The sequence below is a fragment of the Hoplias malabaricus genome, chromosome X2 (assembly GCF_029633855.1).
Source record: "Hoplias malabaricus isolate fHopMal1 chromosome X2, fHopMal1.hap1, whole genome shotgun sequence".
In the NCBI taxonomy this organism is placed as follows: domain Eukaryota; kingdom Metazoa; phylum Chordata; class Actinopteri; order Characiformes; family Erythrinidae; genus Hoplias; species Hoplias malabaricus.
Window position 1 is genome coordinate 52,459,092 of NC_089819.1, and position 26,811 is coordinate 52,485,902.

The window sequence follows — 26,811 nt, forward strand, 5'->3', positions numbered from 1 at the left end:
GTATATAATCTCTTCACTGTTAGTTCACATATTTACATTATTTACATTAGCAGTGTTTCTAATGACTAATGCTGTGTTTGTTGTCTGTGAACAGGAAGTGATCCTCTCATGCCCTTGTACACTTCATGGCCCATAGGTCTGGCTCTTCTGTTTTCTGTTTGGGTTACATTTGCATTCCTAAGAAACAAGGCCATGAGTTCACAAGGTAAATGTCCAGTTTGAATCTCTACATTAATTTACCTAGTCTCTAATAATAGGCACTTAATGGTTACATTCAATAAGACTCTTGTTTCATAACTGTATTCCTACAGGATCTCAGTCTGTGGAGTTACAAAGGTAGGTCACAGCAGTAATGCCTTTAAATAACATGATTATTTCTGTCATTGTGAAGTCATTTCCTTTCTGTTGCATCATCCTTTCCCTGTGACTGTTACAGCAACCAACAATAAGCTACACCTGACACTGACGGTGAGTTCTTCAGTCTCATGTCTTAGCATTTTCCTTTTTGATTGTTTTCAGACTTGTATTTGAAACAGTAATGGATTTTATGTTATGTGCTTTTCACAGGCCCCCTTTACGCAAACAGAAATGCTGAAGAGGGGCATTAGGATCTGTGTGGAATAATTTGGACATGGTCCAGTTCTACTGATCATCATCTATTCACCAGAATCCAGGACATCAGAAAAAAGCATTTATGATAAAAGTTATACTTAGAATTCACCTTGCACAGTGGTTTTCACCTCAGTTGTTAGAAATCAAAAACAGCAGCAACTCTGTACAAGTCGTCTGTACTGAAAGAGTCACTGTAAAACCGCTAAGTTAAAACATACGAAATGTCTTATGCCACTAAGCCTATGTTTAATCTAAAATTACTAAAATGAACCTCAGGATAGCCATTAGCTTAGTGCTAAAATAAAACTTCAGTCATGGCCAGCAATGAGATCGATATCCCATAGAACAGATGTGGAGAGATCTTCAAACAGTTGTTGGGAGAAGGCACCCTTCAAACCTGAGAGACCTGGAGCTGTTGGCCAAAGAAGAGTGGTCCAGTATTTCAGCAGAGAGCTGTGAGAAACACGTTCATATGAAGTGACTGATTTCAATTATTGTTTCCAAAGAGTGGGTAAATGTTATATTGAAGGAGCCAGTGATTGTGTGCAGTTCATTTCTGGAGCTCTGTGTGAACTGAGATTACATTTAACTGTTTGAGTTTTTCTGTTTTCCAACACACACAAATATAAACGTGAAGACTAAAGCACTTGTAAATGAATGTGTTCTGGGTGAAGTGGAGCATCATCTGAAAGAGCAGGGGTGCCAGTCCTTTTGGCCATGACTGTACAATCTCATATGATGTGGGTGCAAGTTAAAATGATGATAACCACAGTGGTGTTTGTTGTTTTTCTTTGGTTTTTGGCCTGAACTGAAGATCTAGCTCTAAATGTCATGGTTTGTCATTGCTCAAAGTATTTGTTCAAACATGTTACCAATATTTTATACAAATTGAAATGAATTCTTATTCTAATGTTTGCTATGAAACATGTGTCTGACTCAAAACACTATCAGCACTATTTTTATTTTTTCTTACCTCTTTACTGTAGAATATAAAAACAATAATTTTCCTGGAATGTTTTAAATACTGAATATTCAAACTTTTAGTTACATTAAAAACGTATTTCAAGTTTCTCTTCATGGAATTATTTTGACTGTTCAATTAATTTACAGAACCGATTCTCATTAATTCTCTGAGCCTATGAATCGAGTTTATGATTTAATGATTCAAACATCCTGTAGTGGAAATAGTATGCACACGTTGCGGTGGCATAAGCACTACATAGCGGAGTCAATGATAATTAATTAGTATTTTATTAATAATTCATTATTTAATTCAATTTGCTAAGCTCCAGGTTTGGGAGCCATTAACGAATATGTAGTGTCTTAATTTCAGCACACAGATGGACAAGAAGGCCATCTTCACATATTATACAGCAGAATTAGCTAGAATTAACTATTATTAATGAATTATGCTCATTGACCCGCCGTGGGTTCTTGACTCTGAAATGGAATCTGAACTAGAAATTATAATTCCATACAAGAAAGGTGCACACACAAACAAATAACCAAGGACTGGTTTTATCACACAACTGGTTTATTAATTGTAATATCAAATAATGATTATTGATTAGACATTCAAATAATGAAATGGATTACAGAGATATATGAGGGAACAGGGAGATCAATATATGAGGGAATTCCTCTATGATAATTATTATCTTATTATCCATAATTATTACTATAATTATATATTTCTAAGAAAGGCTATTGTTTATCCCAGCAAACTTTCAGTACCAACCCATGAGCCATGAGAGACATGAGACCATGTGACCTTACGTATCCGGGAGATGGACAGGGAGCATGTCGCTGACGGTGGGGCATTCCTTTTCTCCCGAGGCTTTCAGATGCAGCCGTCGGACCTTTCTGAAGGTCTCTGTGTGGATTCTTCGTCGTCGCTTATCTGCTGCCTTGTGAGAGACAGTCCAAGCAGGTCTCTCCTGGAGCCTCATTACAGAAGGTCATTCTGAGGGTGCTTGCGGCTGTCTTCTTCGTCGTTGTCTTCTTCGGTCCGGAGGCGTTGTCGTCCTTTTGAAGATCAGAGGTCTAAGGTTTCCTTCAGGCTCTGGGTTTGCCGTTGAAACTTCACTAGGGTTAAACTATAGCTTTTCTTAATCTGTACTTGCTATCTGGACCATGCTTTAAAGGCCCAAGACTGTTTAAGAAAGCCATGAGTCTGACGCCTGCAGAGTCATTTCAAAAACTTTTTTCATTTTACCCTTTAGCCTTGAAAAAGACTAAAAGAGGAAATGCCCCAAGTGTCTGGAGCCTTGAAGTGAAGAGTCGAACAGTGGAGAAAAAGGGGAAGAAGCCGTGTCATTTGGTGCCACAGGGTTTTAACCAGAGTTTAGAAAACCCGCCCCGAATACCTGATTCATCCCTGATGAGTGAATATCCCAGGATTCTGAATCATACTTTGCAATAAAAAAGATTATGTTAACACAAAGTAATATCATTCAGACAACCATGTTCTACATAATTATTAAGCAACTACACACATAGTATGTGGCTACCTTGGTTCTACCTAAAATCATATAAAGAAAAATGACTTTAAACACATGTAAATTAATCCCACCCATTTTGATTGTCCAAATAGAATTAATTTCAAACAGCTATGCACATATGTAACTTTAAATTGTTTTAAACCAATGGGAATTATGTTTTAATTAAAGTTAAACTGATCCTCAGGAGTGTCTCTCTGCATCCTGCTTTTGAGAAGAGTTCCATGATCCCCCAAGACCTGGTCATAAACTTCCCTTGAAAGGACCTATAGTGTCAGTTTTATGACTCTCTGACACAGACAGCCAGGCACCAATTTGGGGCCAGTTCTATCTGAAAAGCTTATCTTCAAATTCCAATCTTACGTGGTGTGTCTCTGAAGTGAGCTAAAGTTTGGGTATATCAAATATTCTCGGAAAGTCATAATTTCTTATTAGAAATTAATACACATTCATCATATCCACTATAATCCCCAAGTCAAATGTAGTGTAGTCTATTGACAGACTGTCATCTCCGTCAACTTGTGGGTAATGCGTCTGTGGCTAAGATTAAGTGTAGTGTAATGTTCATGGACAGAGTCAGGTGTTTTACTCTCATACAAAGAACTTATTCACACTGTAAACATATTCTTCGTAGGAAGATCCATCTTAACACCTGATGAAGACATGTTTTCTGGAGTAGACTTGTTCAGATCACTGAGTGCACTAAGAGCTCTGTTTAATGTTTCACAGTGTCCTATGACAAAATGATCTAATACCTCAAGCAATGGTGGATTTAGGCATGGGCCACGTGGGCAGAAGCCTAGAGCAGCATGGTGCAGGGGGTGGCACACAACGTTTAAAAAAACCCTGATATTTAAGCTGTGCATTACGTTATTAAATGAACGTATTTCAGTTACTTCTTTGGAAGTGGGCGCCCTCTCATCATGATGTCCTCATGAGGCATGTAACTTTGTTGTCTGTTTACCTGTCAGTTCCACGTTACAACAGCACATGGGTTCACTTTGCTCCTTCATTCTGACAAGCACTAGAGGAGAGGGGCAGTGGGATGTGAAGTCCTGTCTCCACAGTGGAGACCCATTGCAGAGGGGAGCAGGTGAATGAATCTGATGAATCTGTGTCAAATAGTACTCTTCCAAGTGTAATATAACAAGTAAAAACAGGCAATGACACTATGGACAGTTCACCATTAAGGTTAATTGATTTAGTCTTGATTCCTGGTTGATGCTCCAGTGCCAAATTAACAACACAAACCTGGATAAGAAAATATTTAAGTCTTCAGGTGCCCAGTTTAGGAAAAAGAGGAAAGTAGAAGAGAAACTGCAAAAAATAAAGGTATGGAGCTGTTGTGTTCTTAATCACTTTATTAATATACTTATTAGACATATAGGCTGTAAATAATCATTTCTGTCATTCATGTCCCAGTCATTACATCAATTTTCTAAAATATTACAATATTAACAAAGCTTACCTATAACTGTATGGCATTTAACAAGTTAAAATAATGATTCTGTTAATTTAACATTTTTTACATTGTTTTCCAGACAGTTACCAGTATTGTATTTTATTTTTAGATGTGGGCCACATACGATTAATATGCAGTATTTAATAAAATGCTCTGATCAGTTACTGCAATAGCAATCTCCTTGCCATCCGACTGTGCCAACGTGCAGCCAGAATTGGGCCAGATGCAGGGTGACGTATTCACGCCGACAGTTTCAAGCCTGAGCCAGAATCAGCTGAGATCTATCTTGCTAGCTGGGTTGTTTAAAACTACTGTTCTTTAGCTGACATGTCTATGTTTCTTGCTATGATATTAACTCAGACAGAAAATATTCCATTCATATGAATACTGCATCTACTTTACTGTATTTAATCACATAATTACAGTTTTCTTGAATGATATGTGTAGCCTCTATCAGGAATTACTTAGCAGCAGGGCAGGCAGGACAACAGGCTTTGTGACTGCACACGTATCAGCCAGAGATATCTGTGAGAGCATGAATGTAGAGGCTGCATCAAAAAAGGCTGAGGTTGACAAAGGCACTTTTTATATGAATCATTAGAAGAGGCTTTGAGTGAGGCCTTGAAGAAGGTGGAAGTGATGTATTTCAATGTTGTTGTTGATGCTGGCGCTAAAGGGTGGGTTTGCTCAAGGCGTCACACAAACTAGAACTGCCACTGACACAGGGTTAACCTCTGCTTCTCATTTACTTCCTTTAATACCCAAGATTTACAAACCCAAGCAGTTAAAGCATCTTCCGGTAAGAGGCATGTTCACATCCTTTGCACAAAGAAAAGAAGTAATAATGTTGCTGTCTTCTATTCTGCTGTGTTTAGTCCTCGATAAATGCTATGGTGAGTGATATTCATCGTGTTTCAATGTCGTCCTGTTAGTGTGCTGTGTTTATGTAACTGAAATATTATAATTTAACTTTGTCTACAGTTTAAACTCAGAAAGGGTTTGAATCTAGCAGTAGGATCACGTTCAACTAAAAAAAACTTACCATGTAGTATTTATTTTCACAAATTATTCTACATATTTACACTTTTAGTGAATTAATATTAATTATATAATGGACAAACTTATAATAATGTCTTTTTTCTCCCTCAGGTCAAACAGAGTTCATTTATACGACAAAGGAGAAAGAAACCATTACATGTGAAACAAAGAAATGGCAAATAAGCACAGATTCTAACAACATCATCGACCTGAACTGCACAGAAGGTTGTTACAACCTCACGATTGAATTTGAGGATGATGATGATGATGAAAAAAAATGTGAAAAAGAAGATAATGAACCAGACTTTTGTTTGCTAAAAGTAAAGAGTGGATTTGTTGCGTGTGTTAATCGTTATCTTCCTGAGTACTTACTTCCATTCAAACGATCTCCCAATGTTCTCCAGTTGTTCATAGTCGCTGTTCCAGATGAAAGCAGTGAGTAACTTTTCACTCCTTTATTATCTTCTAAAATTCATGGCTGTTTTCTGTTGATGAATAATGACTATATATAAGTTAATAGTTAATAGTTGTATTTTAACAGTGACGTCTGAACCTGAGAAAACATCTTCACTCACTGTAACTGAAGGTGTATCAGTGAATTTAAACTGCAGCTTCAACTTCACAAAAGGACATGATGGAAATGACTTTGTTGTTTACTGGATCAGGACCAAAGGACAGAGCAGCACCTGTTTATATTCTTATGAGTTGTCAGTGGAGGGTATAAGGGTCGGTCACCACTGTGAAGAGGAAGAAACACTGTATAAACGACTCTCAAACAGAGCCATAGAGAAGCTCACTCACAACATCGGGATCAGTGGAGTGATGGAGTCAGACAGTGGTCAGTACCTGTGTGCCTTACGCAGTAAATCAGAAAATAAAGCAAATGTAAAGTGGAAGGTGATAGAAAGAGTTACAGTCAGTGTCGTTAAAGACAAAACACCTACAGCAGCCAGGACTGAGAAAAAACATGAACCTGGTGAGTTTGAAAAATTCTATGTCACATTTCTTTGAAATACTTTGGACATATTTCTCAAATTACATGTTGATCTACTACATTCTTTCACTACATTTAAATCTGCCTGTTTATAAAGTCAGTGTCAGTAAAGACAAAACCTCTCAGTCACCTGAAACAAACCGGACTGAGGAAACACATGTGGAGAAACATAAGGAGAAACATGAAGAGAAACATGAGAAGAAACATGAGGAGAAACATGACAAGAAACATGACAAGAAACATGAGTACAAACATGAGAATAAACATGAGGAGAAACATGACAAGAAACATGAGAAGAAGCATGAGAAGAAACATGAGAAGAATCATGAGAAGAAACATGAGGAGAAACATGAGAAAAAACATGAGAAGAAACATGAGGAGAAACATGAGAATAAACATGAGGAGAAAAATGACAAGAAACATGAGAAGAAGCATGAGAAGAAACATGAGAAGAATCATGATAAGAAACATGAGGAGAAACATGAGAAAAAACATGAGAAGAAACATGAGGAGAAACATGAGAAGAAACATGAGAAGAAACATGAGAAGAAACATGAGGAGAAACATGAGAAGAAACATGAGAAGAAACATGAGGAGAAACATGAGAAGACACATGAGGAGAAACCTGAAGAGAGAAATGGTGAGTAATAATCTTATGTCATAAATTTTCCAAAAGTTTGGAGACACTGCTGAAATGACATGTAGATTTTTTCATATTAAATATAGGAAGTAAATACATTTGGACAGGATTAGTTTAGCGTGGGGAGCTGGGGTAATGTCATGTGACCACAGGACAGCAGTAATATTTGGGTGGATTCACACTGTATAAGAAATGGTGAAAATAGCAGAGATGGGAGCGGCTACTCGATACACGCACTGCTATCACACAGTGGATCAGACACAGCAGAGCTACTGGAGTTTCAGACAGGATTAATATGACCTGGGGTTATTTTTACTTCTCGTTTTACAGTAGATAAAAGGCTCAGGAATCTTACCTGGAACAGGAGCAGGGCCAATCCAGAAAAATGACTTTAAATGGTCTGTTCAGAGGGGAATAAAAACACTGAGATACTCCAGTAATAATGAATTTACCCCATGTCCAAAGGTAAAACTAATCCCAAAAAACCTGACATTTAACCAGAGGGTTTTATATGTGACTTTTATTAGTTATATCTTGAAGTTTTACAGTTTTTCTTGAACACAATTTGAATATTACCAAACTCCATATTTTCAGGTCAAAGTGAAACTCTCCATTCAAAACCTTTCATTCTTGATGAAAAACAAGCTTTGCCTTTAGACAACCCTCAAGACCTCAACACACACACACACACACACACACACACACACACACACACACACACACCAATGCATAGTCTTACACTTTCTAAATGGCCACAAGGTGAAGGCAATAAGAAATTGAGGCATTTGTGTGAAGAGTGAAAGCTTAACACTTAATTTTCTCAAAACAGTGGAATTGTGTTTAAAGTTTAGGGAAATTGATGTGATTTTGATGAACGGTGTTATGATTTTGAAAGTTTAATTTAAAAACGTGTTTATAGTGTTATAGTGTACTGTAACTGGTGTCTGTTGATCTCACGCAAAATGTGGGAGCCCTGGTCAAATCAGGTTTTGTTGATTTTCTGAGTGAAAGTGAACTCTCTGTAAACGATGTCAGGGCTTGTTCTTATGAATGTATTTTGTGTTGTTCTTTTTTGAATCTTAATTATTTCCCACATTATTGGACAAAATTTGACAAAACCAGCTGATGAACAAACCAATAGAAAAGCTTACAATTCATTTGAATATAACTAACTTCAATCTAAATTTTATATTTTTTATATTTTATATTTCCCCTTTTCCTGTAAACTCTGATATATATATAGTACAAATATAGTACTTTATTCAAGAGCATTACAGCCATTAGAGTCCAGAGGTTAATCCAATATATAATAATATGTAATATATTCTGAAATTAGTTGCCCTGTGAAGGACTGGCGCCCCCTCCAGGGTGTATTCCCGCCTTGCGCCCGATGATTCCAGGTAGGCTCTGGACCCCCCGCGACCCTAAATTGGATAAGCGGTTACAGATAATGGATGGATGGATGGAGATAATACTTGGACCGCGACCCTGAAATGGAGAAGCGGAGAAGAAAATGATGATGATGATGATGATGATTCTGAAATTATTACTTTAAGGAATATACCGCTTTAAGCCAATATTTAGACGATTGAAAAACTGGACTTTGAGACCTGACTCAAGTACAAGACCATGGAGATACAAGGTTTTAGTTTGACAGTGATGATATACACTCTGTATCTTAGGAGGAATATATATGACCCTGACTGTTAATGTAGTATATTATTTCACTGATTGTGTTTCTGGTTTCTGATGTTTGTTAATGCTCTGTATTCACAGGTTCTAAACTCCTGTCTGTGTACATTGCTGTGCCTGTTTTACTGTGTGTCCTGCTGGTGGTTGTAGTTGTGTTTATAAAGAAGAGGAGGATGATCTCACAAGGTCAGCACACTGAAGAAACAGCTTGAAAGACTAAACCCTCTGAACTCTATCTGCTGCTGTCAGGTGTCATTAGTGCAGTCAGTAAAGGTTTTCTTTGTGTTTCAGGGTCTCAGTCTGCACAGAAAAGGTAAGACACTGTAGTTATATCTATCTTCACTTTACACAAACATGACTTCAACTACTGCATTACGTGTTCCTCACTTCTGTGTCATCACTGTTTCCTCTGACTACTGCAGCTGCCACAGCAGAGAAAACACTCCTTATACGGACTGTAAGTGGTTTTACATTTTTGTCACCTCTCTTTTGCCTTTTCTTTTTTTTAACCCTTGACTGCTCGAGTCATGTCTGTAAAACTCATTCTCCCCCTGTGCTGTGTCCAGGTTCTCCATACGCCATTGGGACAGGGGAGGAAGAGCATCATTTTGCCCCCAAGAAAGAGTCTTCCAAGATGCTTGATCCAGGCTGTAAAGAATCCACGCCTGCTCTTGACCCGTATTCAGTTGTTCGACTCAACAGTTTGTACGAGTCTGGTGTAGCAGAGCACAACTAACCTATTTAAGACAAGGGGTCTGTTTCTTCAGCAGGATGCTTTTGCAGTGGCTTGTGCGTATATCAATATTCTGATGTTGTAGAGTGATTTATACAGGAAGGAAGTGGTTAAATGCTTTTAGCAAACAGTATTTAGACATGTTTTATGTTGTTTGTTGCCTTCACTTTAAATGTGACTTTTTTATTAACGAAATGTGAAATAGAGAATAAAACATATATTACTGAAATATCTAAATGACTCAGTACTCAAATGACTTATTTTTTGTGGGTTGTGTGTGATGTGTGTTGTTTTTCTGTTGTGTGATGTGTTTGTGTGGTGTTTTTGTGAGATGTGTGTGGTGTGTGATTTGGCACCATAGTGCTACAGCTAGGGTCCTGGGGTTGTGGGTTCGAGGCCCACCTCGGGCAGGACCAGAAACCGTTGTTGAGGGGCAGCATTGGCCTTCAGGTTAGAGAAGGGAGCGTGTATGAGCTCTGGCCGAGCTGTGAGGTCAACACTGTGTTCAGGGCGATGGAGGACAGAAACACTTCAACAGTCCGACAACAGAAAGCAGTAAACAAGCCAAATACAAAATTTAAAACAGCTAACCCACTGATGTGCAATAAAAAGTAAGACAGCCCCACTAGTGAGACATCATATGATGTAAACTAGTTTCTGCTCTCACAAAACTACACACAAACTTGAGGTCTCAGAAGCAGCCTCTGACACAAAAACACTTAGAGAAACAGATGCGGAGGATAATTTATTCATGTAAATTTGTCATTAAATAGAGTAATGTTCCTGTAATCTGAATCCACTGTATATCAGTGTATGAGAAGAATAACATTTTCTGTGTGGGGTGTTTCAGAAATAATTTGTCCCTGACGCACTTGTTTTAACCAACTTCAAAACAGTGTGAACTTGAAAGAAGGACTTTAGAGACTGGGGCAGCACTGGATCAACAAACTAAATTCATATTTAACAACAGAAATATACGACGGAGTTTTAGGGCCACAGCGGTAAAAAAAAAAAAAACAAGATTCCGAGATTAAAGTCAGAATTCTGAGAAAAAAAGTCGGAATAATTCTGAGAAAAAAGTCGGAATAATTCTGAGAAAAAAAGTCGGAATAATTCTGAGAAAAAAAGTCGGAATAATTCTGAGAAAAAAAGTCGGAATAATTCTGAGAAATAAAGTCGGAATAATTCTGAGAAAAAAAGTCGGAATAATTCTGAGAAATAAAGTCGGAATAATTCGCTGCGTATAATGGAGCAGACACAGTGTAACTGTGGAACGCAATGTGCTGCTTAAGTTATGCTATGGTATAGATTTCAGGAATAAACACTCTTCTCTTCCACATCAGGGCCACAGTGTGATTAGTGTTTCAACCCTGAATCAGTGCACGAACCCATGGCATGTAGTTTCACGATACAATTAATGATCACGAAAATGATGGATACAGAACAAGTAGAACTCCGGCGCCCACGAAGATCCATCGCGTTACGGCTCGGACTCGTACAAAAAACTAAAGCCTTATGCATGAATTATTTATTAAACGCATTCACACGGCATGACGCAGCCCCTGACTGAGATGCATAAAGGCTTTAGTTTTTTTTAGTCCGAGCCGTAACACGATGGAGCCTCGTGGGCGCCGGAGTTCTACACTTTTACACTGTGTCTGCTCCATTATACGCAGCGAATTATTCTGAGATTTTTTCTCAGAATTATTCTGACTTTTTTTCTCAGAATTATTCTGACTTTTTTTCTCAGAATTATTCTGATTTTTTTCCCAGAATTATTCCGACTTTTTTTCTCAGAATTATTCTGACTTTTTTCTCAGAATTATTCCGACTTTTTTTCTCAGAATTATTCCGACTTTTTTCTCAGAATTATTCCGACTTTTTTTCTCAGAATTCTGACTTTAATCTCGGAATCTTGTTTTTTTTTTTTTTTTTTTTTACCGCTGTGGCCCTAAAACTCCGTCGTATTACTGTCCGAGCTTCACAGTAAATATTAAAACTAAAAAAATATCGATGTCATCCAGTAGGTAGCGATACTGCACCATACTTCTCTGCTGTTTGAGACTTTTTTTGTTTTAATTTTAACAGAGCAATGCAGACAAAACAAACATTGTTTTTGAAACTGAATAATTGCTATTTATCATTTAGTTACCTGTTCGTGCACCTCAGACTGTTTGAAGGGCAGGGGTAAAATAATAAAAAGGGCGCCACCTAGTGCACGACACGAGGCCTCACTAACGTGATAAAACCTATGATGTTATGATATTAGAGCACTTCTTAAGTCACATAATGGCATTTCCTTGCTGTAGAGGGCGCCCTATCATAGTTTATTGCAAGAAACAGCACACGAGAGGGCACTCAGTTATTTATTTGCCACTTTGACTCATATTTGCTTCTCTAGAGGGCACTTTAGCAACGTTTCTTTCACCTATAAGTGCAACTTTATCTCTGTACTATATTCAAACTGTCTAGCAATGTAGCTATCATTCTTTTATTATTGAAAATATTTGTGATATTTTACTATGCAGCTGTTAAAATTTAAAAATCATAAAGTCTTTTCCATAATATCTGTCAGTTACAGTTTTTCTCAGTTGCTTTGGTGCATTTCTCTGATCAGAATTAAAATTCTCATAAATGTTAGTTCAACCTCCTGTCAAAAGCATCATTTTTTTCTGAAATTGTCTCCCAAATTGAACAATTCCTCTCAGGTGAACCTCAGCTTTCAATGATGAGGAGTGTTTGAAGCGTTAGTTGTAACCAATGATAAGCCACTTCTCCACAGGCACTCAAAGCTGAATCCCATGAACCCTCAATTGGCAACATATATGAACCAAGCAGGACATAATGTGTACCTAATTGACAATACAGTGACACAGAAATGGAAGGTCAGCATTGTGGAAGAGGGGTGAGGATGCGTGGAGGAAGGGGAAGGGGACAAACCAGGGGAAGAGGAAGAAGACGCCAAGTACATAGGCAGATTCCTAATGAAATTAGGGCTACAATTGTGGACCATGTCGTCAACCATGGCCTCACAATGGCTGAGGCTGGGCGAAGGGTGCAGCCAAATGTTGGACGATCCACTGTAAATTCAATTATTCAAACATTTTGTTGGGAGAACAGGTGTGTATACTGGACAATGACTCAGCACTAAACAATCTGCACTGCTCTACTGTGTCATACATGAAACTTACAGTGAGACAAGAACTCACTTTTACATTTAGACTTACAGCGTTATTGCAGCACAGATTTACTATATTGTAGTTTAAAGTAGTGTTACAGTAAAGATTTGCCATATTTACAGTATGGTACTTTACTGCAACATTTTACAAGCAGTAAGCACTGTTATTGTACACTACAGTAATACGGGTTAAAGAAATATATCTCATGTTTACTGTACATTACTGTAATTTTACTCTGCACCACATAGGATTGCAAGACAACCTCACAGAAGTGGAAGAGGGCCTCTTTTTACTCCGCAACAAGAGGAAGCCATTTGTGCAATGGTGATGTCAAACAATGCCCTAAGGTTGAGAGAGATACAAAGTGCTGTTATAAAGGATGACAATATTTTTGGGAATACTGAATCCCTTTCAATCGCTACAATTGACAGAGTGCTCAGAAGAAATGAAATGCGCATGAAACAATTGTACAATGTGCCATTTGAATGGAACAGCGACAGAGTGAAGGAGATCCGTCACCAGTATGTACAGGTAAAGCATTTATGTGTTCTATGCATACTCTAATGTACAGTGCTGTTAACTGGTTACTGTCCAAAATGCATTATGTTACACAGGAAAAGTTGGTATAGTTTTTCTCTCTCTCTCTCTCTTTTGGTATAAAGCATGTACTGGAGCTGGAGGCCAGGGAACTACTGCACACATTCATATACGTTGATGAGGCGGGTTTCAATCTGGCAAAAGGTAGAAGGCGTGGAAGAAATTGCATTGGACAGATAGCAACCATTGATGTCCCAGGCCAACAAGGAGGGAATATTACAATGTGTGCAGCCATCCCAGAAAATAGCGTCCTCACCCATATCCCCCATCTTGGTCCATACAACACACAACATTTGCTGAATTTTTTAGACACTTTACAGGGACATAATCCCTGAGAATGAAAGGGGTCTAAATGGAGACCATCTGAACAAGTTTGGATAAGTATAGGATAATGTGCGTTTTCACCACTCAGATTTGGTCAGACAGTGGTTTGCAGCACATGAAAGGCTGCTGGTGGAATATCTCCCTCCCTACTCCCCATTCCTTAATCCAATAGAGGAGTTGTTCTCTACCTGGAGGTGGAAGGCATATGACCGGCATTCACAGACCCAAATGGCCCTGTTAGTGGCCATGGCTGCAGCATGTGATGACATCACAGCAAAGTCCTGCAGTGGGTGGATTCACCACTCGAGTAGATACTTTCCTTGCTGCATTGCCAGGGATGATATTCGCTGTGATGTTGATGCAAATATGTGGCCAGACAGACAGGAACGTCTGGATGTGTGAGAATGATTTACAGTACTTTGTATGTTCCTATTCAGTTCCAATATGTGCTGCAATATTGTTTACAGTTGTGCACAACTCTATCCAAAGGGAGTTTCTTATGTTTGTCGTAAATATGTTTGTACTTTGCTTTTGCACAGTGCTGTGAACAAATTAAAATTTCAAAGAACATATGGAGTAAAAATGTGAAACATACATATTGTGTCTTGTACTCATTTACCTCACTAAATACAATAATGTGTAACTTAACTGTAGACTTCAGATGGGTGTGTGCTTATACTGTATAGTGCTGTCTTTGGCATTTTCAGGTAGTGTCACCATAATCTTTATTCCAGTTTTTTGCACTGGAAAACACTTACAGACTTACTTCATAAAGAATGGTGTCAGGAGTTATTATTTTTATGACACACACTTTCATTGATATGAATACTTGCTTTTGAGGAATGAACTATTCATTTTGAGCAAGTGACACGCTTTTGCAGATTATCAGCTAGGTTTTACACTTTGTACTAATTGTTTTGAGAAATTCACTTACTGTTGTGCAAATGTTAATAGTGATGTGAGAAATGCACCAAAGCAACTGGGAAAAACTGTAATAAAATGATTGTGTTACTTCTCCTCTGCTTCCAGGTGGTACAATACAAACCTGTGTAAAACAGCAAAATACACATAATTCAGTAACACTTCAAATTACAGGCCGCTAATTACTGGGTACAGAGTATGTACCTGTGAAGTAAGTCGTAAGATAAAATAAGTTCTGAGCAAGTAAAGGGTATGATACTAGAAACATGTGGTTATTACTGGGAATCTTACAATTTGTTTAATCATTTCCTCATTAGTCAGCTATGTACATATAATGCCTCAATACATATAGAATAAACAGTGTAAAATATTGTGGTAAATCACATGTCCTGAACCTAAAAAGCGCCAAAGCGCCATGAAACTCTGCTAGTGCTTGTAATGAAAGTAACTGACCAAGTCCTTCTCTGTGGGGGCATTGTAAATAATTTTAAAGGATCTATAATCCCAGACAGTGAGCATATATCGGTCCACTGGCATGAAAAGGCTGGCACACCACTGACTGTAGACCACCGCCGGTCCACCATCAGACCCCTCAGATCACTGTCCTGTACAGGATATAACTCATTTATAATCTCCTCAAACAGACTTTACATTCACAGGGATTTTTATTCTGGAAAACTAACTAATACAAATATTACAAACAATTATGAGAGATATAATAATGAGTATAAGCCTGATATAAAATGATTATGATAAAAATATTGACACTGTGCTGATTAAAATTATTTACTAATCTTATTTATAAAGAATAACAAAAAGAACCTAATGAAGGAAAAAAATGTAAATTGGACTGTGAATGGAAAAGTGCTAAAATGTGGCATTTTGTCTAAATCCTGTTTGATCAGAAGTGGTCCGCCCAGAAAATGCTGTGCACAACACTAATGGACCTCCAACTTTGCCCTCATAGTACAGGCCAAGAGCACAACAGTGGCGGACTCAGACTGTGGCACTTTGCCTCATATTTGCCTCTCTAGAGGGCACTTTAGCAATGTTTTTTCAACTATATTATTATTCAAACTCTCTAACAAAATATGATATTTGTGATGTTTTACTATGCAGCTGTTAAAATGTAAAACTTAAAGCTTTTTCCATTATATCTGTCAATTAATAAAATGAAAGTATTACCTCCCCTCTGCTTCCAGGTGGTACAATATAGACCTGTGTATAACAGCTACATACACATAAATGTCCAAAATCCACTTTCTAGGAGACTTGCTATTTTGAAATTACAAAGAAATGAAGGAGAAAAAAAGAATCAGACGTAGAAAATATTTTCATTGATTCATTGATTCTGGGTTTAGTCCTGGATAAATGCCATGGAAAATTTTACAGTAGATTTATCTTTAATAGATGTTTATCTAACTCTGCAGTATTTTTTTCACTAAGCAAGTGGCATATTCACACTTTCAGTGAAGGAAGAAGTCATTACATGTGAAACAAAGAAATGGCAAATAAGCACAGATTCTAACAGCATCATCAACCTGAAGTGTCCAGAAGAGTGTTATCACCTCAAAATTCAGCTTAAGGAGAATGATAAACAAAAATGTGAAAAAGAAGATAATAAACCAGACTTTTGTTTGCTAAAAGTAAAGAGTGGATTTGTTGCGTGTGTTAATCGTTATCTTCCTGAATTCTTATTTCCATTCAAACCATCTCCCAATGTTCTCCAGTCGTTCATAGTCGCTGTTCCAGATGAAAGCAGTGAGTAAGTTTTCACTTCTTCATTATCTTCTAAAATTCATGGCTGTTTTCTGTTGATGAATAATGACTATATATAAGTTAATAGTTAATAGTTGTATTTTGACAGTGACGTCTGAACCTGAGAAAACATCTTCACTCACTGTAACTGAAGGTGAATCAGTGAATTTAAACTGCAGCTTCACTTTCACAAAAGGACATGATGGAAATGACTTTGTTGTTTACTGGATCAAGACCAAAGGACAGAGCAGCACCTGTTTATATTCTTGTGATTTTTCAGCGGAGTATTCAAGGCGGGAATACACCCTGGAGGGGGCTGATTCAAACATCCCCAAGTCAAATGTAGTGTAGTCTATTGACAGACTGTTATCTCCGTCAACTTGTGGGTAATGCGTCTGTGGCTGAGACTAAGTGTAGTGTAATGTTCATGGGCAGAGTCAGGTGTTTTACACTGGTACAAAGAACTTATTCACACTGTAAACATGTTCTTCGTAGGAAGATCCATCTTAACACCTGGTAAAGACATGTTTTCTGGAGTAGACTTGTTAAGATCACTGAGTGCACTAAGAGCTCTGTTTAATGTTTCACAGTGTTCTATGACAAAATGATCTAATACCTCAAGCAGTGGTGGATTTAGGCATGGGCCATGTGGGCAGAAGCCTAGAGCAGCATGGTGCAGGGGGCAGCACTTGACGTGAAACAAAACAACAGTGATTTTTACGCTGAGCATTACATTATTAAATGAACGTAGCTCAGTTACTTCTTTTGAAGCGGGCGCCCTCTCATCATGATGTTCTCATGAGTCATGTAGCTTTGTTGTCTGTTTTCCTGTCAGTTCCACGTTACAACAGCACATGGGTTCACTTTGCTCCTTGATTCTGACAAGCACTAGAGGAGAGGGGCAGTGGGATGTGAAGTCCTGTCTCCACAGTGGAGACCCATTGCAGAGGGGAGCAGGTGAATGAATCTGATGAATATATGTTAAATAGCACTCTTCCAAGGGTAATATAACAAGTAAAAACAGGCAGTGACACTATGTACAGTTCACCATTAAGGTTAATTGATTTAGTCTTGGTTGATGCTCCAGTGCCAAATTAACAACACAAACGTGCATAAGAAAATGTCTAAGTCTTCAGGTGCCCAGTTTAGGAAAAAGAGGAAAGAAGAAGAGAAAGGTGCAAAAAATAAAGGTCTGCAGCTGTTGTGTTCTTAATCTCTTTATTAATATACTTATTAGACATATAGGCTATACATAATCATTTCTGTCGTTCATGTCCCAATCATTACATCAGTTTTCTAAAATATTACAATATTAACAAAGCTTATCTATAACTGTATGGCATTTAACAAGTTAAAGTAATTATTCAGTTAATTTAACATTTTTTACATTGTTTTCCAGACAGTTATCAGTATTGTCTTTTATTTTTAGATGTGGGCCACATACGATTAATATTATATTTAATAAAATGCTCTGATCAGTGTAGTGTGCTAACTGCAATGGCAATCTCCTCGCCAGCCGACTGTGCCAACGTGCAGCCGGAATTGGGCCAGATGCAGGGTGCCGCATTGACGCCAAGTCACAGCCAGCCAACAGTACCGAGCCTGAGCCAGAACCGGCCCAGATCTATCTTGCTAGCTAGGTATTTTAAAACTACTGTTCTTTAGCTGACATATCTGTGTTTCTTGCTTTGACATTAACATAGACAGACAATATTCCATTTACTGTATTTCATATAAATACTGCATCTACTTAACTGTATTTAATCACATAATTACACAGTTTTCTTGAATGATATGTGTAGCCTCTCTCAGGAATTCCTTAGCAGCAGGGCAGACAGGACAACAGGCTTCGTGACTGCACACGTATCAGCCAGAGATATCTGTGAGAGCATGAATGTAGAGGCTGCATCAAAAAAGGCACTTTTTATATGAATCATTAGAAGAGACTTTGAGTGAGGCCTTGAAGAAGGCGGAAGTGATATATTTCAATGTTGTTGTTGATTCTGGCGCTAAAGGGTGGGCTTGCCCAAGGCTTCACACAAACTAGAACTGCCACTGACACAGTGTTAACCTCAGCTTCACATTTACTTCCTTTTAAAGCCAAGACTTCACAAACCCAAGCTGTTAAACATCTTCCGGTGAGAGGCTTGTTCACATCATTTGCACAAAGAATAGAAGTTATGATGTTGCTGTTATTTATTCTGCTGGGTTTAGTCCTCGATAAATGCTGTGGTGAGTGATATTCATCATGTTTCGATGTCGTCCTGTTACTGTGCTGTGTTTATGTAACTGAAATATTATAATGTAGCTTTGTCTACAGTTTAAACTCAGAAAGGGTTTGAATCTAGCAGTAGGTTCACGTTCAACTAAAAAAACTTACCATGTAGTATTTATTTTCACAAATTATTCTATATATTTACACTTTTAGTGAATTAATATTAATTATATAATGGACAAACATATAATAATGTCTTTTTCCTCCCTCAGGTCAAACACAGTTTATTTATTCGACAAAGAAGGAAGAAACCATTACATGTGAAACAAAGAAATGGCAAATAAGCACAGATTCTAACAACATCATCGACCTGAACTGCACAGAAGAGTGTTACCACCTCAAAATTCAGCTTAAGGAGGATGATGAAAAAAAATGTGAAAAAGAAGATAATAAACCAAACTTTTGTTTGCTAAAAGTAAAGAGTGTATTTGTTGTGTGTGTTAATCATTCTCTTCCTGGATTCTTATTTCCATTCAAACCATCTCCCAATGTTCTCCAGTCGTTCATAGTCGCTGTTCCAGATAAAAACAGTGAGTAACATTTTACTCCTTTATTATCTTCTAAAATTCATGGCTGTTTTCTGTTGATGAATAATGACTATATATAAGTTAATAGTTAATAGTTGTATTTTGACAGTGACGTCTGAACCTGAGAAAACATCTTCACTCACTGTAACTGAAGGTGAATCAGTGAATTTAAACTGCAGCTTCACCTTCACAAAAGGACATGATGGAAATGACTTTGTTGTTTACTGGATCAAGACCAAAGGACAGAGCAGCACCTGTTTATATTCTTGTGATTTTTCAGCGGAGGGTATAAAGGTCAATCACCACTGTAAAATGGAAGAAACACTGTATAAACGACTCTCTGACAGAACCATAGAGAAGCTCAGTCACAACATCGGGATCAGTGGAGTGATGGAGTCAGACAGTGGTCAGTACCTGTGTGCCTTACACATGGACACAAGTAAAACAAAAAAAAACAAAAGTAAAATGGAAGGTGATAGAAAGAGTTACAGTCAGTGTCGGTAAAGACAAAACACCTCAGTCACCTGAAACAACCAGGACTGAGGAAACACCTGAGGAGACACATGTGGAGAGAAGTGAAGAGAGAAACGGTAAGATATGTGTATATAATCTCTTCACTGTTAGTTCACATATTTACATTATTTACATTAGCAGTGTTTCTAATGACTAATGCTGTGTTTGTTGTCTGTGAACAGGAAGTGATCCTCTCATGCCCTTGTACACTTCATGGCCCATAGGTCTGGCTCTTCTGTTTTCTGTTTGTGTTACATTTGCATTCTTAAGGAAAAAGGCCAAGAGTTCACAAGGTAAATGTCCAGTTTGAATCTCTACATTCATTTACCTAGTCTCTAATAATAGGCACTTAATGGTTACATACAATAAGACTCTTGTTTCATAACTGTATTCCTACAGGATCTCAGTCTGTGGAGTTACAAAGGTAGGTCACAGCAGTAATGCCTTTAAATAACATGATTATTTCTGTCATTGTGAAGTCATTTCTGTTGCATCGTCTTTTCCCTGTCACTGTTACAGCCACCAACAAGAAGCTACACCTGACGCTGACGGTGAGTTCTTCAGTCTCATGTCTTAGCATTTTCCTTTTTGATTGTTTTTCAGAATTGTATTTGAAACAGTAATGGGATTTTATGATATGTGCTTTTCACAGGCCCCTTTTACGCAAACAGAAATGCTGAAGAGGGGCATTAGGATCTGTGTGGAATTATTTCAAGACAGTTTAGATCCGCTGATCATCATCTATTCACCAGAATCTGAAACATCAGTGGAAAACAAACATATTTATGATAAAATGTATAATCAGGAGTCACCTGAACAGTGAGATTTTCCAGTTGTTAGAAATGGAAAAGCACAGAAGCGCCATGTAAGAGGTCTGTACTGAAGGAGTCACTGTAAAACTGCTAAAGGAAAATATATTCAATGTTTAATGCACACTTTTAAAAGCCTATGTTTAACCTAGATTTTCTAAAATGAGCCTAAGAATAGTCATTAGTTTAGAAATAAAACTACAGTCATGGCCAGCAATGAGATCTAAATCCCATAGAACAGATGTGGAGAGAAACAGTTGTTGGGAGAAACACCCTTCAAACCTGAGAGATCTGGAGCTGTTGGCCAAAGAAGAGTGGTCCAGAATTTCAGCAGAGAGCTGTGAGAAACATGTTCATATGAAGTGACTAATTTCAATTATTGTTTCCGAAGAGTGGGTAAATGTTATATTGAAGGAGCCAGTGATTGTGTCCAGTTCATTTCTGGAGCTCTGTGTGAACTGAGATTAGATTTGACTGTTTTTATCTCAGTTTTTCTGTTTTCCAACACACACAAATATAAACGTGAAGACTAAAGCACTCGTAAATGAATGTGTTCTGGGTGAAGTGCAGCATCATCTGAAAGGGCAGGGGTGCCAGTGCTTTTGGCCATGACTGTACAATCTCATATGATGTGGGTGCAAGTAAAAATGATGATAACCACAGTGGTGTTTGTTGTTTTTCTTCAATTTTTGGCCTGAACTGAAGATCTGGCTCTAAATGTCATGGTTGGTCATTGCTCAAAATATTTGTTCAAACATGTTACAAATACTTTATACAAGTAGAAAAAAATTCTTATTCTAATATATGCTATGAAACATGTGTCTGATTTAGAACACTATCAGCACTGTTTTTAATTTTTCTGACCTCTTTACTGTGGAATATAAAAACAAAAAATTTCCTGGAATGTTTTAAATACTGAATATTCAAACTTTTAGTTACATTAAAAACATATTTCAAGCTTCCCTTTATGGAATCATTTTGATTTCTGCTGGGTTTAGTCCTCGATAAATGCTGTGGTGAGTGATATTCATCATGTTTCGATGTCGTCCTGTTACTGTGCTGTGTTTATGTAACTGAAATATTATAATGTAACTTTGTCTACAGTTTAAACTCAGAAAGGGTTTGAATCTAGCAGTAGGTTCACGTTTAACTGAAAAAACTTACAGTGTAGTATTTATTTTCACAAATTATTCTACATATTTACACTTTTAGTGAATTAATATTAATTATATAATGGACAAACTTATAATAATGACTTTTTCCTCCCTAAGGTCAAACACAGTTAATTTATTCGACAAAGAAGGAACACACCATTACATGTGAAACAAAGAAATTGCAAATAAGCACAGATTCTAACAACATCATCGACCTGAACTGCACAGAAGAGTGTTACCACCTCACGATTCAGCTTAAGGAGGATGATGAAAAAAAATGTGAAAAAGAAGATAATAAACCAGACTTTTGTTTGCTAAAAGTAAAGAGTGTATTTGTTGCGTGTGTTAATCGTTATCTTCCTGGATTCTTATTTCCATTCAAACGATCTCCCAATGTTCTCCAGTCGTTCATAGTCGCTGTTCCAGATAAAAACTGTGAGTAACTTTTCACTCCTTTATTATCTTCTAAAATTCATGTCTGTTTTCTGTTGATGAATAATGACTATATATAAGTTAATAGTTAATAGTTGTATTTTAACAGTGACGTCTGAACCTGAGAAAACATCTTCACTCACTGTAACTGAAGGTGAATCAGTGAATTTAAACTGCAGCTTCACCTTCACAAAACGACATGATGGAAATGACTTTGTTGTTTACTGGATCAAGACCAAAGGACAGAGCAGCACCTGTTTATATTCTTATGATTTCACAATGGAGGTTATAGAGATCAATCACTACTGTAAAGTGAAAGAAACACAGTATAAACGACTCTCAAAGAGAACCATAGAGTATCTCACTCACAACATCGGGATCAGTGGAGTGATGGAGTCAGACAGTGGTCAGTACCTGTGTGCCTTACGCATGGACACAAGTAAAACAAAAAAAACAAATGTAAAGTGGAAGGTGATAGAAAGAGTTACAGTCAGTGTCAGTAAAAACAAATCACCTACAACAACCAGGACTGAGGAAACACCTGAGGAAACACATGAGGAGAAACATGAGGAGAGAACTGAAGAGAGAACTGAAGAGAGAAATGGTAAGCTACATGTATTGTACATGTGGACATGTAAGCTACACTGTTAGTTCACATATTTAAATAATTTACATTACCAGTGTTTCTAATGACTGATGCTGTGTTTGTTGTCTGTGAACAGGAAGTGATCCTCTCATGCCCTTGTACACTTCATGGCCCATAGGTCTGGCTCTTCTGTTTTCTGTTTGGGTTACATTTGCATTCCTAAGGATTAAGGCCAAGAGTTCACAAGGTAAATGTCCAGTTTGAATCTCTACGTTCATTTACATAGTCTCTAATAATAGGCACTTAATGGTTACATACAATAAGACTCTTGTTTCATAACTGTATTCCTACAGGATCTCAGTCTGTGGAGTTACAAAGGTAGGTCACAGCAGTAATGCCTTTAAATAACATGATTATTTCTGTCATTGTGAAGTCATTTCCTTTCTGTTGCATCGTCTTTTCCCTGTCACTGTTACAGCCACCAACAAGAAGCTACACCTGACGCTGAAGGTGAGTTCTTCAGTCTCATGTCTTAGCATTTTCCTTTTTGATATTTTTTTCAGACTTGTATTTGAAACAGTAATGGGATTTTATGTTATGTGCTTTTCACAGGCCTCCTTTACACAAACAAAAATGCAGAAGAGAGGCATTAGGATCTGTGTGGAATTATTTCACGAGGGTTTAGATCTGCTGATCATCATCTATTTACCAGAATCTGAGACATCAGTGGAAAACAAACATATTTACATATTTTGGAATGTGTCCTTGATTTGAGAAAGGCGTTATATAAATGAAACATATTATTATTGCTATTATTATTAATTGAGGTTAGATTGGCTATTTCTCTTAGCTTTTTCTGTTTTCCAACGCACACAAATATAAAAGTGAAGACTAAAGCAATCATAAATGAATGTGTTCTGTGTGAAGTGCAGCATCATCTGAAAGAGCAGGGGTGCCAGTACATTTGGCCATGACTGTACAATCTCATATGATGTGGGTGCAAGTAAAAATGATGATAAACACAGTGGAGTTTGTTGTTTTTCTTCGTTTTTTGGCCTGAACTGAAGATCTGGCTCTAAATGTCATGAAGTGTCATTGCTTAAAAAAAAAATAAACATATTTCAAGCTTCTCTTTATGGAAATATTTTGACTGTTCAATTTAATTTACAGAACCAATTCTTATAAATTCTCTGATTCATTGAAGTCAAGTGTAGTGTACTGTTCATTCACTGAGTCAGGTATCATACTCTTGTACAGACAAAGAACTTATTCACACTGTAAACATATTATTGGCAGGAAGATCCATCTTAACTTTTTATTTTATTTTTTTATTTTTGGTTTTTAATTTTAACGAAAATGAAAGAAATGAACAATAAACAAAGACCCCCTCACACTCACACACACACACACACACACACACACACAAATACAAACCTGCACCAACAACATTGAGATACACAATTCAGAGATAGTGTACATACTGATAGTGTACACTTTGTTTGTGTAAGAAATAACAGATCGCATATTTTACTCCACAGTTTCTATAATATTTACATAATTTCCACAGAGGTGTCCAAATTCCTCCCATTTTCCCTGACTATATAAGTCAGTCTTTCCAGACCTATACTTTCTGTGAGTTGCCTTATCCATTGTTGCTTAGACAGGGCCTCCATGGCTCTCTGTGCTTGAAGTAATCCCTATCTCTAAGATTGAGAGAAGTCTTTTGGGTAAATACCAAAAACACAGAGTTTAACACTTAACTTTATCATTTAAACGTTTAGTACACATTTCTGGAATGTTCTTAGCTAAAGGCTGGAGCTTGACAGGAGTCACATATGTCCTCATTTGACAGGAGCCACTTATAATGTAGCAGTTTAAACCATGTATTTATTGATCTTTCTGTGCCCTTTATAAGTTTCGTTCCAGTCGTCTTCACTTATATTTACTTGAATATCACTTCTCCACTGATCTATTCTGTTCTGAGCAGAGTGCATGGAATTAGACATCGGTAAGTTATAAGTTATATATAATATCCATTTTAACACTTGATGAGGACTGTTTCCTGGAGTAGATGAGTTACTATGACTGAGTGAACTAAGAGCTGATGTTTAACAGTTTCCTGTGACAAAATTATCTAGAAGCTCAAGTAACATTTCTCCACTTTGTGACAAATGTAAAACTGCACATTGCACTCTGGTTAATCTTTTCTGGTTTTGCTCAAATCTATATAAGGTCTGGTCAAAAGTATTCGCTTATATCTAGGATGCTGTAGTACACAGATACAGCCGGATCCAGTAATAGTGATATGTGGATATTCAGAGTCTCTGGACGATGCCTCCCAAGTCATTCAGCAGATTATGACCAGTTTGGTTGCAGCCAAAAAGATGAATCTTCTTGAACGGAAGTCCTCTTCTGTCCCTCGCTTTGCCTGTTGACTATTTGAGATGACGCATATAACTCAGATGGGAGAACTGAGATGCTCTGATCACAGAGCTCACCGATACTTTAATTCAACATGAAGTACTTTTTGGACAAACAGAAAGACCCGTAGAATGTCCTTTGTCCTTTTTTCTGTTTTATACTGTCTTCATTATCTCCCACCTCCCACAAGGGATTTGATTATATTATTTGATTTGATTTTAAGGACTGGAGTTTGAGTGTCTTTCTTCACATTTTGTCTGTTGTTATTTGTTGTGATTAAAGAAACACATAATGTATTTTACAAACAAACAAAAAAAGTAAAAAAAAACAACAGTGTCCAATGGAAATTGAGTGTACAGTTTCACATTCGTCAGGCCACTACTGTCATGTGTAATAAATGTATGTTAATGATTTTACATTTTAATTCTAAGTAAGACCTGTTATTCTATAAATTATTCATAAACACTTTACTCATAGAAGATTATTACAAATACCTTTACACTGAAACCCTGCAGACAATGTGTCTCATTCATTCATTCATTGAGAGAGAGAGAGAGAGAGAGAGAGATTTGATAGAATAAATGTGTACAACAGCAAAATACACATAATTGTCCAGTGTTCATTTTTTGTTAAACTTGCTTTTCATTTTCCAACAAAATGAAGGAGAAATCTCCAAAGATCAGTATCAGATGCTGGTTACATTTCTCTGCCTCTCTTGATTCAAGTGCTGATCCCAAAACACATGCAGTGATGCTAAGGTCTGGGGTTCATTACACAGTCTGCTTTTAGCTGAAGTGCTGCTAAAGAATTTTTCCCTAGGAGCTGTAACAAAAATTAGAATTAAACTACACAAAGTTAATCTCAGATTCATGTTTACTTTCTCTTAAAGCCAAGCTTTTACAAATCCAAGCCATTACAGCATTTTCCAGTGAGAGGCACTTTCATATGTTTCAACACCTCTGTATTTGCACAAGAATGAGAAGTTATGGCATTGTTGTGTTTAATTCTTCTGGGTTTAGTCCTGGTGCCATGGTGAGTGGTGATACCATGGTGAGCAATGTCCATGTTTTTGATGTTGTCCTGGCAGTGTGCTGTGGTTCTGAGAAGTTGTGATGTAACTTTGTCTACAGTTTGAATTCAGAGACAGTTTAATTTAAAGTAGATTCACTTTTAATCAGTGGCGGATCCTGGTCTTTCAAGGAGGGGAAGCTCAATTTCGGCCTAAATTCTACCCTCCGTTCCTTTTTAAGAAAATGATCTGTGACCCTGTCGTACCAACAAGGCGTCTTTTCCAGGGACTTGACTAGTGTCCTCTCAGTGGCCAGCAGAGCTAGGCTTAAACGGCCTTGGCCCATGTGAAGTGTGTCCGCCTGTGAGTGCTTTGTGGCGGTGGGGGGGCTCAGCAGCACCCGCTGGACAGAAACTGCGATAGAAGTCAGAAAGAGTGATAGAAGTCAGTCTCCAAACACAAGCAGCTACAAAAAACTCCCCCAGAAATAGAAGCTCGATTTGTCGCTAGTCGTTTTTAACAAAGAAAATGCCGCTTAGAGAACTTCTCCGGTTCAACTCAGAACAGAATGAAAATGTAATGCTCCCACGGATCTTTACACCAAAGGATCGCTGATTCGCTCATTTCGCTGTCAATC

General features: G+C 37.5%; 1 protein-coding gene across 1 annotated transcript; it reads left to right on the top strand.

Moving 5' to 3' along the window:
- The first annotated feature begins 2,399 nt into the window (after positions 1 to 2,399).
- LOC136677417 (uncharacterized) lies at positions 2,400 to 9,755 on the top strand. Its single transcript, XM_066654936.1, has 8 exons — positions 2,400 to 2,481; positions 5,722 to 5,889; positions 6,152 to 6,586; positions 6,702 to 7,244; positions 9,021 to 9,122; positions 9,228 to 9,249; positions 9,359 to 9,393; positions 9,503 to 9,755. Exons 1-8 carry the CDS (start codon positions 2,400 to 2,402, stop codon positions 9,670 to 9,672), a joined length of 1,557 nt encoding a protein of 518 aa, XP_066511033.1. The 3' UTR covers positions 9,673 to 9,755.
- Positions 9,756 to 26,811: the final 17,056 nt, after the last annotated feature.

Bases quoted from the DNA above. Each gene is read 5' to 3' on its own strand.
- LOC136677417 (XM_066654936.1), top strand. From the start codon at position 2,400: ATGGACAGGGAGCATGTCGCTGACGGTGGGGCATTCCTTTTCTCCCGA. The intron at 2,482-5,721 runs GTCTCTGTGTGG...TTTCTCCCTCAG, and splicing joins GCCGTCGGACCTTTCTGAAG to GTCAAACAGAGTTCATTTAT. The intron at 6,587-6,701 runs GTGAGTTTGAAA...CTGTTTATAAAG, and splicing joins TGAGAAAAAACATGAACCTG to TCAGTGTCAGTAAAGACAAA.